The 18,052-nt window shown below is 57.2% G+C and overlaps 1 protein-coding gene across 1 annotated transcript; it reads left to right on the plus strand.

Moving 5' to 3' along the window:
- Positions 1-1,586: 1,586 nt before the first annotated feature.
- On the plus strand, positions 1,587-17,108 carry OAT (ornithine aminotransferase). The gene is made up of 11 exons (XM_054729046.1): positions 1,587-1,653; positions 5,404-5,482; positions 6,754-6,980; positions 8,447-8,671; positions 8,761-8,856; positions 10,047-10,174; positions 11,128-11,250; positions 13,344-13,472; positions 14,131-14,244; positions 15,069-15,213; positions 16,336-17,108. Exons 3-11 carry the CDS (start codon positions 6,782-6,784, stop codon positions 16,494-16,496), a joined length of 1,320 nt encoding a protein of 439 aa, XP_054585021.1. The 5' UTR covers positions 1,587-1,653; positions 5,404-5,482; positions 6,754-6,781; the 3' UTR covers positions 16,497-17,108.
- Positions 17,109-18,052: the final 944 nt, after the last annotated feature.

Here is an 18,052-nt window from a genome sequence, read left to right on the forward strand (position 1 = left end):
GTGTCCCAGGAGGCTCACCTGCAAGTACTGCCTTCCAGGGCTGGCACCTGGCTCTCTGGCCTCGGGGTGGCTCAGCCTGGAACCACCGGGCAGGAGAGGAGGGGTTGGAATCTTGATCCCCCCAGCTTCACCCCCGTGGGTCACCCATGGCAGGGGCCCAGGCAGGTGTGGGCTCTGGAAACCTCTCCCTTTAGGCCTGGGGCTGACCGAGGCCCCGGGTGCACTGGCCCAGCTCACTCCTCCACCTCTGGCTGACCTGTCCCAGCGAAATGATGACCAAGCAGAACTCAAAGTTACGTTCCGGAGCGGCTGCCGGTTTCCCGCTGGGAGCCTGACTGATCACGTGGGTCCAGTGGACCGCGGGGGCCCAGTTCGGGCCTCTGTCCCTGTCTGCGCACAGGGCGGGGCCGGCCTTCCCTTTGGGATAGCCTGGTGTGGACGAAAGGAGCCACATGCTGACCTGACAGCTCAGGGGAGGCCTGCATGGCAGTCTTGCAGACTCAGAGACCTAAAGTCATCATGAAGGATGGTCTGAAATTAAACTTTAAACGCAGTGATGGTGGGCAGTCACCTCCTAGGCCAGTATCTTCACTGACAAGGTCAACCTTTACCTTAACTGAGCCTAGCTGTCTTTTTGCATCTATGATAACACACCCTTGAAATGTCTGGGTAACTTGTAACTTCCCTTTTTCTGGACCCCCTGGGGCACAACCACATGTGGTGCCACAAATTCCTTCATTATCATGTTAATTGTTTCTGCACCCACCTAAGTATGTGTCCATCATTTCACTTTTTATCCAATCCCAGGGGTTTCCTCCACTTTGCTTTCTCCCACCTCCCTAATCTATCACCAATGAATTTCATGTCACCCACCTACGTCCCTCCTTTGACCACAATGTATAAATACAGATGTAACCCGCCATTCTCCGGGGCATTATCTCAATTCGTTGAGGTTCTGCTTTCCAGCAAATGTCGACAGTTTGGCTCAAATAAACTCACAAAATTCTTTACAGGTTTCAATGGTTTTTCACGTTAACACTGGGTAGGCCGCCTGCCCTACCCAACACCCCACAGAGATAGTGGGGCCTCCACGAGGTCCACGTCCCCTCCGAGTTCACGTGAGACTGAGCTCTGAGCTTTGTCACCGCGGACAAACGCATGGTGCATGGCAAGCATTTAGCTATCTCCGCAGCGGCGGGGCTCCCAGCTGCCGCGGTGGCTTCTGGGGGCAGGTTCGGAGCCGCAGCCACCGGGGTTCAAGGGCGAGGGGGCCGCCGCCGCGTCTGGGGCGGGGCTGACGTTGGCGCCCCGAGGCTCCGCGGGGCCAGGGGCTGGGCGCACAGTTGCGGGGTCAGCAGGGCCGGCGCCGAGGAGAGGACCCGGCTGCGGGTCCGAGCAGCGGGCCCGGGAGGCGCGAGCGCGGCTCGAACCCGCGGTTCCAGGCCGGGTCCGCGGCGCGCGCCCGCGGGGCTGGCGGGGCGGGCGGGGCGACGGGGCCCACGGCGATTGGTGCGCGGCCCTCCACGTCAGCCAATGGGAGGCGAGGGCGTCTCGGGGGCGTGGCCGACGCCGCCGCTTAAAGGCCGTGACGCGCCGCGCCGCCCGCCGCCGCCGAGACGTAGCCGCTGGTGCGCGAGTCGGGGGCGCCGCCAGGTAGCCGCGCGGGCGTGGGGGGCCGGGGGCGGCGGGTCTGGGTCCCCGCGGCGGCGGGTGAGGCCGAGGGGCGCGGGCGGCTGCGGGCCGGGCCCCGGGGAGCGGAGGGCGCGCTGGGCCTCCGCGGGCGGCAGGCTCCGCCTCTGCACCCGGCGCGGCGTCACGGGCCCGGCGGCCGCGGGCGAGGGGGGAGGCCGGAGGGCAGCGGCTGTGGAGGTGGCACCTTCGCCTTCCTGGGCGGGCGGAGCCGGCCGGCCCCGGGCCCCGACGTGTCCGCGCGCCCTGGGCTCCCGGGAAGGAGGCGTTGGGGCGCCGCGGGCACCCCGTCACCCTGTCCCCGGGGGTCGGCCTGGGGTGCGCTCTGGACGCGGCGAAGTGCTCGGAAGCGGTGGCTCCGTGGCGGCCTGGAGCCCTCCCGCCGCGCCCGGGCCGCGGCCCACCTGCGGGTCTCCCCTCCCAGCCTCCCCCCGGCAGCCTCGGTCCCGATCGGGCCCACGGGAGTGGAGCGCCTCGCGGTGGGTCCCCGAGGTCCGGTGGTGGGGCCGGGGGCTCCTCCCTGGGCCCTCCCCCTGGTCCCGGCCTCGCCCACCCCCGTGGGGTTCAGTGTGACCTGTGGGGTGGGTGGTGACAGGTGAGGGGGTTAAGCTGGACTGACTTTGGGGCGAAGTGGCTTTAGCTGAAGGGATGCCTCACTCCGGGTTCCGGGTTCAGAAGAGGAAGCTGCTGTAGACACACAGGCTCTTTGGGCTGGAAATGAACCTGTGAACGGAATGAAAGACTCCCTTCACCGGGCACCCGGTTCCTGCAGAGAGCAGGATCCAAGAGTGTATTTATTTATTTTTTTAATATATTTTATTGATTTTTTTTTTTTTTTTACAGAGAGGAAGGGAGAGGGACAGAGAGCTAGAAACACGGATGAGTTGCCTCCTGCACACCCCCCCCCACTGGGGATGTGCCTGCAACCAAGGCACATGCCCTTGACCGGAATCGAACCCGGGACCCCCCAGTCCCCAGGCCGACGCTCTGTCCACCGAGCCAAACCAGCCAGGGCGGATCCAAGAGTTTTTGGTTAAAAACAAGACTTCAATAAAAAAAGTTCCTTGTTTTGGGTTTACAGTTTTTCATGATGTTTGAGATTAATTATGCATCCTCTACCCTCCAGAACCCAGTGATCTTTAAATAGTAAAAATTCTCAAAAAGGCGTTTTTCCCCCTCAAAGAGGCTGACTTATTTGTATTTCCCCCATACCCTGCCTTTTTTACAGCTACTTGTGTGCACAAACCCCTGGCTGAGTTCGTGAGGATGGGTTGAATCTCATACATTAAAAACATGTATATTTTTCTTATTTTTTTTAGAGAGAGGAAGGCAGAGATAGAAACATCAATGAGAAACATCATTGGTCAGCTGCCTCCTGCACGCCCCCTACTGGTTATGCGCCCGGGAATGGAACCGTGACCTCGGGGTTCCTGGGCCCGCACTCCACCGCTGAGCACACAGGCTGGGCCGGGTCCGTTTGGGACGTGGTGAATGGGCTGGCGGGTGTGTGGAGGGTGTTGTCTGGCGGAGCCAGTCTCTCAGTAGCGCTGCTGCGGCTGCTGCCAGTGACGCACTTGAGTTGAACGCCAGCCAGATTATGTAAAAACCCAGCACTTTTACTGCAGAACTTTGGAAAAGGACTGTATTTGTTGTGAATGGTTACCTCAAGGAAAGTAAATATTTGACAAATAGTGTAAGCCAAATTTATTCAAGTGGAATATTTTAAGGTGTTTTTTTTTTGTTGTTGGGTTTACAGTTTTTTTTCCTGAGTGAATTAAAAATAATATTTCCTAGTGTATGCTACATTAACTTCAAAATGCAGCCTTTCATGAAAGTTCTATTTTAGGTATGTTCTGGTGGAAATAGGATGGGTTAGACAGGAGAGAGTGATTGAGTGTCTTGAAGAAGGATTTTGTTAATTCTGTGGATTGCTGAAAACATTCGTTGTTAACATTGTTGCGGTCAAGAGCAACTTTTCCTCTTCTTCAGGACATGGGTGTGGTTAAGCATGACAATAGCCTGGCATGCTCACACTTGTACACATGAAGGTCGTTAAATCTAACGGAGTGAATTCTTTTTAAAAATATACATGTTAAAATATATTATTATTTTAGAGAGAGGAAGGGAAAGGGGGAGGGAGACAGAGAAAGGCATGGATCAGCTGCCTCCTGCAGCTCCCGGGGATCCAGCCTGCACCCCAGGCGTGTGCCCTGACCTCCCGGGGATCCAGCCTGCACCCCCAGGCGCGTGCCCTGACCTCCCGGGGATCCAGCCTGCACCCCCAGGCGCGTGCCCTGACCGGGAACGAACTGGTGACCTTTCAGTGCACAGGATGACACCCAACCAACTGAGCCACACCCGCCAGGGCTGAGTGGACGCTTTTTAAATGTTATTTATTTTTTTGAAGTGAACTCGATGGAAAGATCAGCTACTTATAATCTAATGTCCCAGAGAACGCCAGCCTCCCCTTCTCGCTGCCCGCACGCCTTCGGAGCCCTGAGTCTGCGTGCACTTCCTCTGGCCTCGTGCATTTGACAGACAACGCTCACGGAGTGCCCAGAGCAGCCAGGTTCCGGGGAGGCAGGGTGAATGCTAGGCCTGGTGGTTGTCCTTTTCGGGAGCCTAGTGGGGTTCTAGCGGGGGTGGGGGGGGCAGGACCCGTGACAGAAGTTTGTGCAAGGTGACCTGGGAGTGCTCGGGAGGGTTTCTGTGGTGAAGTCATGGAGGAGGGTGAGAAGACGCAGCTGTGTAGTATTTCTGCAGTTAAGCTCAGTGGTTATCTCCAAAGTATGGAATTGCTGGTAATTGTGTTTCTAATTTTTTAGTCAGTAGAAACATCTTAGTATTATTAAAAAAATCTCTAGTTTAAAAGTAGAAGCCGGCGCCGGTGATCCTTACCTTGTCGAAGTTGGCCAGTTCTGTTCCGAGGTGGAGGAGGAGGGCCCTGGTTGAGCGGCCACCTGGGCCGGGTTGGCACTCACGTTCTCGCATTTAATCCTCAGCAACCACCCAAGGCTTCGGGCTCTCTGCCTGCGAGGACGGCGGAGCTCAGGAAGCTCAGACGGACACACCCAGCCGGACCCGACGCCTGGGCTCCGTTCTGCTCTCCTCGTCTCCAGGGCTTTCTGGGAGAGGAGATTGTTGATTTGACTATTTCAAGTCCATCTCAATTCTGTTATAATGTTTCTTTTTTTTTAAAAATATATTTTATTGATTTTTACAGAGAGGAAGGGAGAGGGATAGAGAGCTAGAAACATCGATGAGAGAGAAACATCGATCAGCTGCCTCCTGCACACCCCCCACTGGGGATGTGCCCGCAACCAAGGTACATGCGCTTGACCGGAATCGAACCCGGGACCTTTCAGTCCGCAGGCCGACGCTCCATCCACTGAGCCAAACCGGTTTTGGCTAATGGTTCTTTTTAAAAACACATTTTTATTGCTTTTAGAGGGAGAGAGAGAGAAACATTGATCCAGCTGCTTCCTGCACGCCCCCTCCTGGGGACGGAGCCACACCTGGGTTCTGTGCCCTGACGGGAAGGGATCTGATGACCTGTGGGTGTGGGCGCATGGGACGATGCTCAACCCCTGAGCCCCCCCGGCGGAGCCGGCTGATGTATTTTATGTGACGGTTTTTGTTGTCGATACACCTGCGGTAAAATGTGACGCCAGGGACCTCCTCCTCAGTCACGCTTATCACTGCATTTCATTTCAGGAATCGGACCCTGCAGACCGTCCCTGGTCTCCGGTTAACAGTCTGTTTCCATCTGAGCTGCGGGAAGGAAGGGCAGCTGGTGAGTGGCGGCCGAGTGCTGGGCCTGCTAATTCCCGAACCTGCTGGGTCACGGGGGCCCAGGCGAAGGGGAGCGAGTCAGCGTCCACGCGTTACGTTTTGCTCATTTGCCCATTCACCGAAGGCCGGGCGGCTGTGCCCCCACGTGAGCGCCTCTGAATGGCTGCTCAGCCCATGAGGTCGGCACCAGCCCTTCCGTCTGCCGGTGCCCCCGCCGAGCCTGACCCCCGAGTGCGCTCTTGTCCCTGGTGACTCTCAGCACCGACGACTTGAGAAAGCGTGTGTGTTTACTACGGAGCCACCAGGCGGCACGAGGGGGGCGGTGAGGGGGGGATTGAGAAGCACCTGCCCCCGCATTGTTTCTCTCGCTTACTCTTCGGACCCAGCCTGTCGCAGTGCGTGTCTGTGTGTCCATCAATCGCAGTGCGTGTCTGTGTGTCCATCCATCGCAGTGCGTGTCTGTGTGTCCATCCATCGCAGTGCGTGTCTGTGTGTCCATCCGTCGCAGTGCGTGTCAGGTGTGACCCAATGCGTGTCTGTGTGTCCATCCATCGCAGTGCGTGTCTGTGTGTCCATCCATCGCAGTGCGTGTCAGGTGTGACCCAATGCGTGTCTGTGTGTCCATCCATCGCAGTGCGTGTCAGGTGTGACCCAATGCGTGTCTGTGTGTCCATCCATCGCAGTGCGTGTCAGGTGTGACGCAGTGCGTGTCTGTGTGTCCATCCGTCGCAGTGCGTGTCTGTGTGTCCATCCGTCGCAGTGCATGTCTGTGTGTCCGCCCGTCGCAGTGCGTGTCAGGTGTGACCCAATGTTCACATGCTGCTTCCGTGTTTACCTTCTGCTTCCCGAAGGCTTTGTGCTCTCTCGTCTGCTTCCTTCCTTCCTTCCTGTTGTTAATCCCACCGCGGAGATGTTTTCCCACTGAGTTTTAGTGAGAGTAGAAGGGAGGGAGAATGGCGGGGTGGGGGGAGTGGAAGCGGGGAGAGAGAGAAACATTGATGTGAGAGACACATCGGTCAGTTGCCCGTCCCCCGCACGCTCCCTGACCGGCTGGGGATGGAACCTGCAACCCAGGTCCGTGCCCTTGACTGGGAATCCAAACCTCGACCCTTTGGTGCTCAGGCTGACGCTCTAACCACTGAGCACACTGGCCAGGGCGCTCTCATTTCTTGGTTTCTTGGTAGACGGCAGCAAATGCTCAGCGATGTTTAGTGAGTCAGCATACCCCGGCGGGGAGGATGCTGACTCGGTGCTTCTCCTCCCTGTGGCCAGGTCGGTGCATTCCTGCTCCGAGGACACGATGCTCTCCAAACTAGCTCGTCTGCAGACCGTGGCGGGGCTCTGTCGGGGCGCTCACACGTCAGTGGCTTCTGCTACGTCGGTGGCGACGAAGAAAACGGTCCAAGGCCCTCCGTCCTCCGATTACGTGTTTGAACGGGAATCCAAGTATGGCGCTCACAACTACCACCCCCTACCTGTCGCCCTGGAGCGAGGGAAAGGCACGTATCGAACTCATCCAGAATCGCTCCGTTTCCGCTTTGGAACCTCGTGGAGAAATCGCTCTTAGGTTTTCTCCGCGAGCATTTCCCAGAGTCCTTCAGTGTCTATTGCGGAGGAGGTTAGCTCAGCGTGGATCGGGGTCGCTGCTCGCTGGGCTGGGTGCCGGGGGGCCCAAGGATGAGCTCGGCCCGTCTTGGTGGGGTGCTCCTTGCCAGCCGAGGGAAGATGTAAGTAAAGCACGGGGCAGCGGCCACTTCCCTCTCGCTTGTAGCTGGGCATGAGTTTAGACTCAAAGGAAGAAAAGCTGCCTCAGGAGGATGAGGAGGTTTCTTCGGCCGGACTTTCCGCACCGCTGCCCTCGTCGGCAGTGCACGGAGTTCTGCTTCCTCTCCCTCCTGCCAACCCTGGCTTTCCCTTTTTAAAATCATAACCATCTCACTGGGCGTGAAATATACTGTTGTGATTGCTTAACAATATGTTTTTATTGAATATTAGAGAGAAGGGGGAAGGGAGAGAGAGAGAGAATCATGGATCGGCTGCCTCTTGCACTCCCCCTACTGGGGATCGAGCCTGCAACCCGAGCATGTGCCCTGACTGGGAATCAAACCAGCCACCTCTTGGTTAGGGTTGATGCTCAACCACTGAGCACACCAGCGCCTGCTGTTGTGGTTGGATTTCCGCTTCTCTAGCGATTTCGATGTTGAGCGTCTCTTCATGTGCCCTTGGTCATTTGCACGTGTTTTGGTGTCAGTTACTCTTTGGAGAAATGTCCGGTCAGGTTCTTTGCCCATTTTTCCATTGGGTTGTATGTCTTCGTTGAGTTATAAGCGTGCTGGATACTAGCTCCCGATAAGGTAAATGATTTGGGAATATTTTCCCGATCCTGTTGGCTGTTACAGTCAACTAGTCATGACTTTTTATGTTATCTTCCGCCTTGAAATTCTCACTTTAAATTGCAAACTCCCGTTTTGTAGGAGTAAAGCTTATACTCCAGAGTTTACGAAACCTTTTTATGTTACGCTGTTCTTGTTCAGTGTTAACTTGAAGCTGGACAGATAAAATAGAAGTTTTTAAAAAAATATATTTTATTGACTTTTTACAGAGAGGAAGGGAGAGGGAGAGAGAGCTAGAAACATCGATGAGAGAGAGACATCCATCAGCTGCCTCCTGCACACTCCCCTACTGGGGATGTGCCCACAACCAAGGTACATGCCCTTGACCTGGAATCGAACCTGGGACCCTTCAGTCCGCAGGCTGACGCTCTATCCACTGAGCCAAACCGGTCAGGGCTGAAATAGAAGTATTTTATAAACCAGAGTTTATTACACTTGAACTAAAACATGCCTTAACCACAGTGCTGGCAGTTTTAATTTTCCAACTTTATGTGATTGTCTAAAATCATTATTATTTTTTATATATTCCTCGTTTTGTGATTTTTCTAAAATTACGTCCCTGTACGTCTTAGGGATTTACCTGTGGGATGTGGAAGGCAGGAAATACTTTGATTTCCTGAGTGCTTACAGCGCCGTCAACCAAGGGCATTGCCACCCCAAGATCGTGGACGCTCTGAAGAGCCAGGCGGAGAAGCTGACTCTGACCTCGCGGGCCTTCTACAGCAGCGTGCTGGGCGAGTACGAGGAGTACGTCACGAAGCTCTTCAACTACCACAAGGTCCTCCCCATGAACACAGGTGACGGGCCCTGTGCCGTGTCAGCCCCGAGGACGGTTCGTACTGCTGGCCACCCGAGCATTTTAACACGAGCCGTTTTCTCTCGGTAGGAGTGGAGGCTGGAGAGACGGCGTGCAAGCTCGCGCGGAGGTGGGGCTACACCGTGAAGGGCATTCCCAAGTACAAAGCCAAGATCGTGTTCGCAGGTCCGTGCCGCTCCGCCGTCTGCGCCGCACACACCGCGGTTTGCCATGAACTAACTCACTGATGGGACGCTGCTCATGTGTTCGCTTCCTGCAGCATGTGATGCAGGATTGGCTGAATGTTTCATAAAAATTTTCATTTCCAGATATTTGTTCACATACGGGATTTTTCTCTAAATAACTTCCTACTCCTCTCTCCCGAGGGTGAGTGACTTTTGAGCTTTGAGAGCTCATCTTCGGGCTCGATCTCCCGTGGGGGGCCTGCAGGAGGCAGCCAAGCCATGATTCTCTCTCCTCACTGATGGTTCTCTCTCTCCCTCTCCCTTCCTCTCTGAAATCAGTAAAAATATAAAGCGACATATTATTGGAAAGAGAAGAGAGCCTCCGGCTCTCTCTCACTCCGCACTGTTTCTCTTCCTTCCTTGCATTTACCCGGTGGAGGCGCTCACGCGTGTGCTGCATGTCACGGTGCTTCTCGCCTGCTAGGGCGTGAGCCCCCCAGGCCGGGCGTGCAGTCACCGTCTCCATTCTGTCTTTCTGAGCCCCCGGAGCAGAGCCACGCGGAGCTGGGCTCCCTCTCACGGGTCACACGCGGGCGGATGTTCTGTGCAGGGGCAGCTGGCGGCTGCCGAGCACTCAGTTCTGCCAGGGCGGCCACAGTGACCGCATCGACAGAACAGCCGGCCTGTGGCGTGGCTGCCGAAGGGAAGCTGGGGAACCCCGTGAGGCTGTCCTCACACACGTTTCCACAGGCGCTCGGGGCTGGGCGTCGGCGAGGGCCTCGGGGTCGGTGGTTGAGGGGGAGCGCCTGCCCGCGGCTGCACCGCGCCGGCGTCGGTGGAGAAGCGCCTGCGTGGCACGCGCAGGGCGGGACTAGGCGTCCTCAAACCACGGCCCGCGGGCCGCATGCGGGTGTTTTTGCCGTTTTGTTTTTTTACTTCAGAATAAGATATGTGCAGTGTGCATAGGAATTTGTTCATAGTTTTTTTAAACTACAGTCCGGCCCTCCAGCGGTCTGAGGGACAGGGAACTGGCCCCCTGTTTAAAGTGTGAGGACCCCTGCAAACCATGCGGTTCCAGGCCGGGCTTTGTCACACGCGGAAGCCCCTGGAAGCTCACAGCAAAGCCTTGGTTTCAGAGCCCAGACTTCCTTCGGCGTTTGGGGGCTGGAAGTAATCACTGTTCTCCTGCAGCTGGAAACTTCTGGGGCAGGACGATGTCGGCCATCTCCAGCTCCACAGACCCCAGCAGCTACGACGGCTTCGGCCCCTTCATGCCGGGTTTCGAGATCATTCCCTACAACGACCTGCCCGCTCTCGAGGTACGGGCCGGCGTCCGTGCTGTCGTGCACAGTAAAGGGGCTTAGCCTCGGGGTGTGTGTGAGCTACACATGGTCACGTGACCAAGGACACCCACCTCACTAAGCCAGGCCAGGACTCAGACTCTCTGGGATGGCCCTTGCTTTCCAGTGGGGGGACCGAGGTCCGTGGTCTAACCGCCAGCCAGCCAGCCAGCTGCGTTAGGTTGTGTCCTGTGTGAGCGTTAACCTGCAGAGTAGCTGCTTCATTGCCAGATAAAACCACTGTTTTCAGCTAGCTTTTTAAAATTGTGAGTGAGGACTTATAAAATAGAGAGATTCATTTAAAATGGCTTTTAAAAGGGCCATTTTCTCTTATTTTTAGTTACATTTTACTAACCAATATAATAAAAGTCTAATATGCAAATCAACCGAATGGCGGAATGACCAGTCGCTATTATGCGCACTGACCACCAGGGGGCAGGCATTCAATGCAGGAGCTGCCCCCAGCCCGCAGGCCCCAAGCCAGCCAAGGCAGGTGCCAGTGGGGGCCCCCTGATCTCCCCGCCAGAGGCCCTGCAGAGGGAGGCGACCGGTGGGGGGTGGGGCCGGCGAGCAGGCGGCACCAGGCTGGCCAAGGCGGGTGCCAGTGGGAGCCCCCCAGATTGCCCCGCCGGTCTCCCCACGGATGGGCCCTGATCGCCAGCCAGGCCTAGGGACCTTACCCAGGCGTGAGTTTCAGGCATTGGGCCTCTAGTGTATTAGAAAACGTAAGATAGAATAACTTAAAGCTGGAGTGTTGGAGTTTTTGGTAATTGAACGTCAGAAGTGTTATAGTTTGAAGTCAGAATATAATTCAGTGCTAAAACATAATTTGTATGCGTATTAACAGGAACTGTGTATGTGCACTGTGTGATGTCAGATGTTGAAATGGTTGGGAAGGAAGTGGCTGACGCGTGTTCACGTGTTTTTTGCAGCGTGCTCTTCAGGATCCCAACGTTGCGGGGTTCATGGTCGAACCCATTCAGGGCGAGGCGGGCGTCATTGTCCCCGACCCAGGCTACCTGATGGGCGTGCGTGAGCTCTGCACCAGGCACCAGGTGGGCTGCCCCTGCCTCACCCCTTTTCCCAACTGCCTCACCCCCTTTTCACCTCACCCCCCTTTTCACCTCACCCCCTTTCTCACCTCACCCCCCTTTCCCACCTCACCCCCCTCACCCCCTTTCTCACCTCACCTGCCTGCATCTCAGGGTTCAGCTGGGGATACACGCAGAGATTGCCTGACCTTCCCGCTAGGGGGAGACATCCTTCCTGGAGCTTCAGAGCTCTGAGCGGCTGGCACAGAGCCCACTTTTACTGGCTGTGGAAACCGGCGGACCCTGGGCCGCGGAGCTGCAGCCTCCCCCCCCTTCCCCCTCCTCCCCCTCCTTCCCCCTCCTCAGCATTTGCCCCTGATTCCTCCCAACCTTTGTCCTTTGTACCAGTATTCAAGTTCTCTCCGCGTCTTCCCACCAAACTAGTAAATATTTAATAGGAAGTCGATGTTTAATAACTGTGGGGGAATAAACAAGTGAATTGTTTCTAGAGATTAGCTCTGTTCAGAAACCCCCACAAAGGCCTTACCTGCCGTTAGTTCCTCTCCTCCTGGGGACCGAGCAGATGGCCTCGGGCTGGGGGCCGGCACAGGAGTCGTGCGTGTCCAGGGTTCAGAGCACACTTCTTTCTTCCTTTTTAAAGCATCTTTTTTATTTTAGCTTCATTGTGGGAAGCATTACGGATGTCCCCTTTGTGTTTTCTTTTTTCCCATTGACCCCCTCTGCCACGTACCCACCCTTCCCAGGCCTTTGCCACTTTGTCTGTGTCCATGGGTTATGCATATATTCTATGTGTATAAAAGGCTAATATGCAAAGTGTCCCCTCGGGAGTTCGACCGGGAGACCCGGAGTTTGATCACTCGCTATGACATGTGCTGACCACCAGGGGGCGACGCGGAATGAAGAAAGGCTCCGGCCTGCAGCCGGGAAAGGAAGGCCCAGGCCTGCAGCCGGAAGGTCCTGATCGGCCCTGATCACTGGCCAGGCCTAGGGACCCTACCCATGTATGAATTTTGTGCACTGGACCTCTAGTCCTATATAATAAAAGAGTAATATGCAAATAGACTGAATGGCAGAACAACTGAACAATCAAAGCATAATATGCTAATGTATTAAGGCTGCTCAACTGTTTGCTATGACATGCACTGACCACCAGGGGGCAGACAGTCAATCGGTTGACCAGTTGCTATTATGTGCACTGACCACCAGGGGGAAGATGCTCCAACTGGTAGGTTAGCTTGCTGCTGGGGTCCGGCTGATCAGGACTGAGCGAGATGGGCCGGACACGCCCTGGAGGCCTCCCATGGTCCCTCCCTTGCCTTATCGTGCACCTCTGGGGTCCCTCAGTCTGGCCTGTGCCCTCTCGCAATCCGGGAACCCTCAGGGGATATCAGAGAGCTGGTTTCAGCCCGATCCCGCAGGCCACTCCCCTTGGGAGGGCACCAGATGCAGGGCTCATGGCTGGTAAGTGCCGCTGTGGCGGCGTGAGCCTCTCCCGATCGGGACTGATTGGGTGCGAGCCCGCGGCAGGCACAGTGAGGCCGGGATGAGTGGGAGCGGCAGGTAGGAGCTGCAGGTGGCATTGGACTGTGGGTTTTGGCCCGATCCCTGCAGGCCACCCAGGGGGACCCCACCTGTGCATGAATTCGTGCACTGGGCCTCTAGTAAGTATATAAGTTCCCTGCTAATCACTCCTCTCCAATCCCCACACCCTGCCTTCCCTCTGAAATTCCATAGCACACTTCCTAAAAAAAACCCATTTTTACTGATTTTTAGAGAGAGAGGGAGAGAAAAACATTGGTGTAAGAGGGTATGAGAGAGCAACAGCTATTGACTGCCTCCTATATACCCCCTACTGGGGATTGAGCCCCATCCTGGGCTTGTGTCCTGACTGGGAATGGAACTGGCAACCTTTCGGTACACAGGACAGTGCCCAGCCCACTGGGCCGCACTGGCCAGGGCTCAGGACACGATTGAAATTGCCTGGCTGGTGAGAACATTTTCACCAACCTCCTGCGTGGGGAACAGGGAAATGAAGGTTACTCTTTCCCCAGGGAAACGGAATGGATAACTGACATTGGTGTGTGGCTTTCCGACAGGTCCTGTTTATCGCTGATGAGATACAGACGGGACTGGCCAGGACGGGCAGATGGCTGGCGGTCGACCATGAAAACGTCAGGCCTGACCTCGTCCTCCTGGGCAAGGCCCTTTCCGGGGGCCTGTACCCGGTAAGGACGGTTAGCCCTCTTCCCTCCGCTCACCGATGCTGTTCCGCCGCCGATGGCGACGGCGGTGCTGTCTCTCCGTAGTCTGGGTTCACGTGGTGCTGCGGTCACCCAGAACACGTGCCGGCTCCGGGGCGGCCCGCTTGGTTAATTGTCCCTGCGGAGCCGGTGGGCCGTGGCTTTGGCTGGAACGGTGCCCCGCGGCAGTGCCCCGTGGGCCCCATGCTCTCCCCGTGTCAGAATCAGAGCGGACTGACTAAGGCCACGGCCGCGTCATGTAGAGGAGGAATGCGGGTTCGTGGGAGCCCTGCTCCTGGGGTCCTCAGAGCCCGCAGTCCATGGGTGGGAGGGCGCGAAGGGGGTGGCGCACGGTGTCCTAAGCAGTGAGCGCCCTCCCTATCCCCCCCCCCGAGTGGGAAGAATCCTCCCTCAGTCGTTGCAGAAGCAGCTGACTCTTGGTCCCAGCGCTGCGTCCTGGGCCGATGCCGTGTGCGAGGTGCCCGGGGGGCGGCGGCGGGCGGGCTTGTCCCGCAGGGCGGGTGGCGACGTGCAGCTCCTGTTGCTGGAGCTTCTGTCCGGTTCGCTGTCGCCTCGGGGTGTCTGCTCCGGCGCGCGGGGACCCGCGTGTTCGTGGAGGGGTGGCAGCACTGACTCTCCCCAGGTGTCGGCGGTGCTGTGTGACGACGACATCATGCTGACCATCAAGCCCGGGGAGCACGGCTCCACGTACGGGGGCAACCCTCTGGGCAGCCGCGTGGCCATCGCCGCCCTCGAGGTAAGCCTGGCGCAGCCCACGCCAGCCCTGGGGCGGGTGGCAGTGACTGGACGTGAGCCGTCGGTGTCACGAGAAATGTCGTATGACGGCCGCGGTCACAGCCCGGGAGCAGCGGGCCCCGAGACGGGTCTCCCGTGGGCACCGCCGTCCGCAGTGCCCGCTGAGGTCCTGTGGGCACGGGGCCCTCCCTGAGCCCGGCAGGCCCCTGGCTTAGTGCGCGTGGCGCTGTAAGTGTATGTTTGAACCCTCAGATTTATCACGTAAAATTACGTCGTCCCTAAGGTGGACTTCTTAGAGAACAAATAAGTGAACTATTACAGTTAAAAACCAAACTGCGTTTAGCCCATTGGTTTGGTCACCTCATAAGAGACTGTTCGTCGTATTGAACACGTCGGGCCCACATTTGCCCGCTGTCGGGTGGGCGATGGTGTGGCCGAGGCGGCTGCCTGCGCTCACGTGTGTGTGTGTGTGTGTGTGTGTGTGTGTGTGTGTGTGGAACTCGCTCACGTGTGTGTGTGTGTGTGTGTGTGGAACTCGCTCACGTGTGTGTGTGTGTGTGTGTGTAACTCGCTCACGTGTGTGTGTGTGTGTGTGCTCACGTGTGTGTGTGTGTGTGTGTAACTCGCTCTCGTGTGTGTGTGTGTGTGTGTGTGGAACTCGCTCACGTGTGTGTGTGTGTGTGTGTGTGTGTGTGGAACTCGCTGGCCTGGGCTGAGAAGAGAACGTTAGTGCCTTTGCTCGCGCCTCCTCTGCGCACGCTCCACGTTCCCTCCGAGGAACGGCGGAGGGGCCGGCGGAGCCGCCCACTTGCGGGTTCCCCGCAGGTTTTGGAAGAAGAGAACCTGGCGGAGAACGCGGACCGCATGGGCGCCCTCCTGAGGAACGAGCTCATGAAGCTGCCCTCGGACATCGTGACGGCCGTGCGCGGGAAGGGGCTGCTGAACGCCATCGCCATCCGGGAGACCAAAGGTGCGGCGCCCTTCACTTCAGCTGCTGTCGGCCCTCCCCCGGGGGCAGTGGAGGGAGTGGAGGGAGGGGGGAGGGGGGGGAGGAGGGGAGAGAGGAGCAGCAGCGAGAGAGACAGCTCCTGGCTGCCACCCAGCTACGTGCCCTTGACCGGGAATCAAACCCATGACCCTTGGGTGCGAGGGCGATGCTCTAGCCGCTGAGCACGCGGCCGGGCCGGAAGGCGTTTTCACAGGAAGAGCTAACACGTGGCATTTTATCTGGTTTTGGGGTTCCTCGGAGACCGCTGCCTGGCCACCTAGGGACCAGCTCTTTCAGGCTGAGGGTCCCCTGATGCATTGAACAGTCTTTCCCGCGTGGCGGCACCTGGACGTCACCTGCCCCGCTGGTTATCGCCTCCGGCCAGCGAGGCAGCTGGGAGATGCGCGCTCCTGTCAGTGCTCGCGGCACACCGGCCCTACGTGGCCTCTGCTGCCCTTGCCTGCCGCCCTGACCTCATCCGCGGAGGCTGCGGGGACGGAGGGGATGTGCGCGGTGGCGAGGACGTGAGGTGGCTGGCAGCCCCTTGACTGGCTGCTCGGTTTGAGTGGAGGTCTGAGTGGAGCACTGTGGCCCTGAGCGCTCCCGGCTGCGCTTCAGAACCACCTGGGGGCCTACAACGTTCATCCGAGCCTCGCCCAACCCGCAGGCTCTGATTTGATGGGTCTGGGTCCCTGGCCTGAGCGATGGCAGCGCCCCTCCCACAAGCCAGGGGGCGCATCCCCTGTCGGGTGTGGTGTGGCTGGGTTTGGGGCATTGCTCGTTCTGTGCCAGGTGCAGTCTGTATCGCACCCTCGTTCTTTCTGTACTGCCTCCTCCTGTAATGAGTACAGCAGTCCCCACACACAATTTTTTTTCTTTTTATGAAAAACTAATGAGAACCTCATGTCTGATTAGGCCGCTCAAGCCTCGGTCTGCGCTGGCTGACAGGCAGCTTCCTTTAAGGCCAGGACCGAGCCTGCAGCCCACCCCGTCCTGCTGGAGCGGGACACGGGAGGCCGTGTGCAGGCCGCACCTGCCCGGGACCTGCAGGGAGTGCTGAGCGTTTGTCAGCTGATCTCTGACCTGCCTGCCTGTTCTCCTCAGATTACGATGCTTGGAAGGTGTGTCTGCGCCTCCGAGATAATGGACTTCTGGCCAAGCCCACCCACGGCGACATCATCAGGTTCGCGCCTCCACTGGTGATCAAGGAGGACGAGGTCCAGGAGGCCGTGGAGATCATCAACAAGACCATCCTGTCCTTCTGAGGGGCCCCCGCTTTCCGAGGGGCCTGCGTCCCCGGGGGCGGAGCCAGCTGGGCTGGCAGCCCGGCCACATCCTCAGAGCCTCTGCGGTGCTGCTCTCAGCGCGGCACATTCCACTCCCTGCGTCAAGGACCTTTTTAAATACACGTTCTTTTCAGCTCACACACTAGCAGGGCATTTGTAACCACGCAGGTTGCTGTGTAAGAATGATGGCGTCTGTGATCACGTGTGTGTGTGCTGAGTGAAACGCTCCCTCTGAATGTAGGCGGCCTTTGCTTCAAGCCCCGTGTGGTTTTACAGGTTTTATCGTGTCCTTGCTGGTGTGGATGTGTTATATTTAAAAAAGTTGCATGAGTTTTACATAGAAGACTGCTTTAACCTTTAAAGTTGAATCATAGTCACTGGATGTTAGGAAGGTTAGATGGGTAAGCTTACATAAAGCACTAGGTTTAAGTAAACTTGACGTCAGCCAACACCAAGACGCGTCATTATTACGAATGAAGAATTAATGTCCAACGTTCCCAAATCACGTTTTCAGTGTTGGTGAAGTTTGTAAAAAATGCTCGTTTTCAGTTTTTCTTTAAACTTAAAATAAAGCTGATAATTAAAACGTCAGCTTTGTGATCAGCGTGCTGTTACCAGTGTGCATGTGCTGACCGCCTGCACTGCAGGCCTTTGAGAAAGTGCTGTGCTTGCTTAGCTTCCTGTTTCTAAGAGCAGTTCCGTTTCTGGGTGAGCTCTGCAAGAACAGGCGCTGAAAAGCAAGTCTCCCGGGACACCCCACCCCTCCCGCGGCGATCGCCTTTCTGTGCGGCCTCTGCGGCGGCCTCCTGGGGGCACACCTGTGCGGCCTCCTGGGGGCACATCTGTGCGGCCTCCTGGGGGCACACCTGTGCGGCCTCCTGGGGGCACACCTGTGCGGCCTCCTGGGGCACACCCACAGGTGTGCTCAATGCGTTTGGGCATGTATGGACCAGGCCGTTTTTCACTCTTGAAGACAGCGTGTGGCCGCTGTTCCCTGTGTCACTGCCGCAGTGGGAGTGTTTCTGTGGCCGGGGCCCTCGAGGTGGGATGCTGTGTCCAGGGAAATTGCTCCCCGCCCTTCGGTCCTGAGCCCCTCTGAGCAGCACGGAGCTCCTGGCTGACGTGAGCCGGGGGGTGCAGGAGGGCCGCTCATACAGTGGCCATGGTCTGGGTGGGGTTTCTGGTTGGATGTCTGCAGGGGCTAGACATGTTATAAGACACAGGACACACGGAAGGTCAGGTACCATTTCACAGATGAGGAAACCAAGGCTTGGAGAGAGAAATTTGCCTTAGGTACGTGGTCGGCAAACTGCGGCTCGCGAGCCACATGCGGCTCTTTGGCCCCTTGAGTGTGGCTCTTCCACAAAATACCACGGCCTGGGCGAGTCTGTTTTGAAGAAGTGGCGTTAGAAGAAGTTTAAGTTTAAAAACTTTGGCTCTCCAAAGAAATTTCAATAGTTGTACTGTTGATGTTTGGTTCTGCTGACGAATGAGTTTGCCGACCACTGTCTTAGGTCATTGAAACAGTGAGTAGC

The sequence above is a fragment of the Eptesicus fuscus genome, chromosome 17, assembly GCF_027574615.1.
Source record: "Eptesicus fuscus isolate TK198812 chromosome 17, DD_ASM_mEF_20220401, whole genome shotgun sequence".
Taxonomy (NCBI): Eukaryota; Metazoa; Chordata; class Mammalia; order Chiroptera; family Vespertilionidae; genus Eptesicus; species Eptesicus fuscus.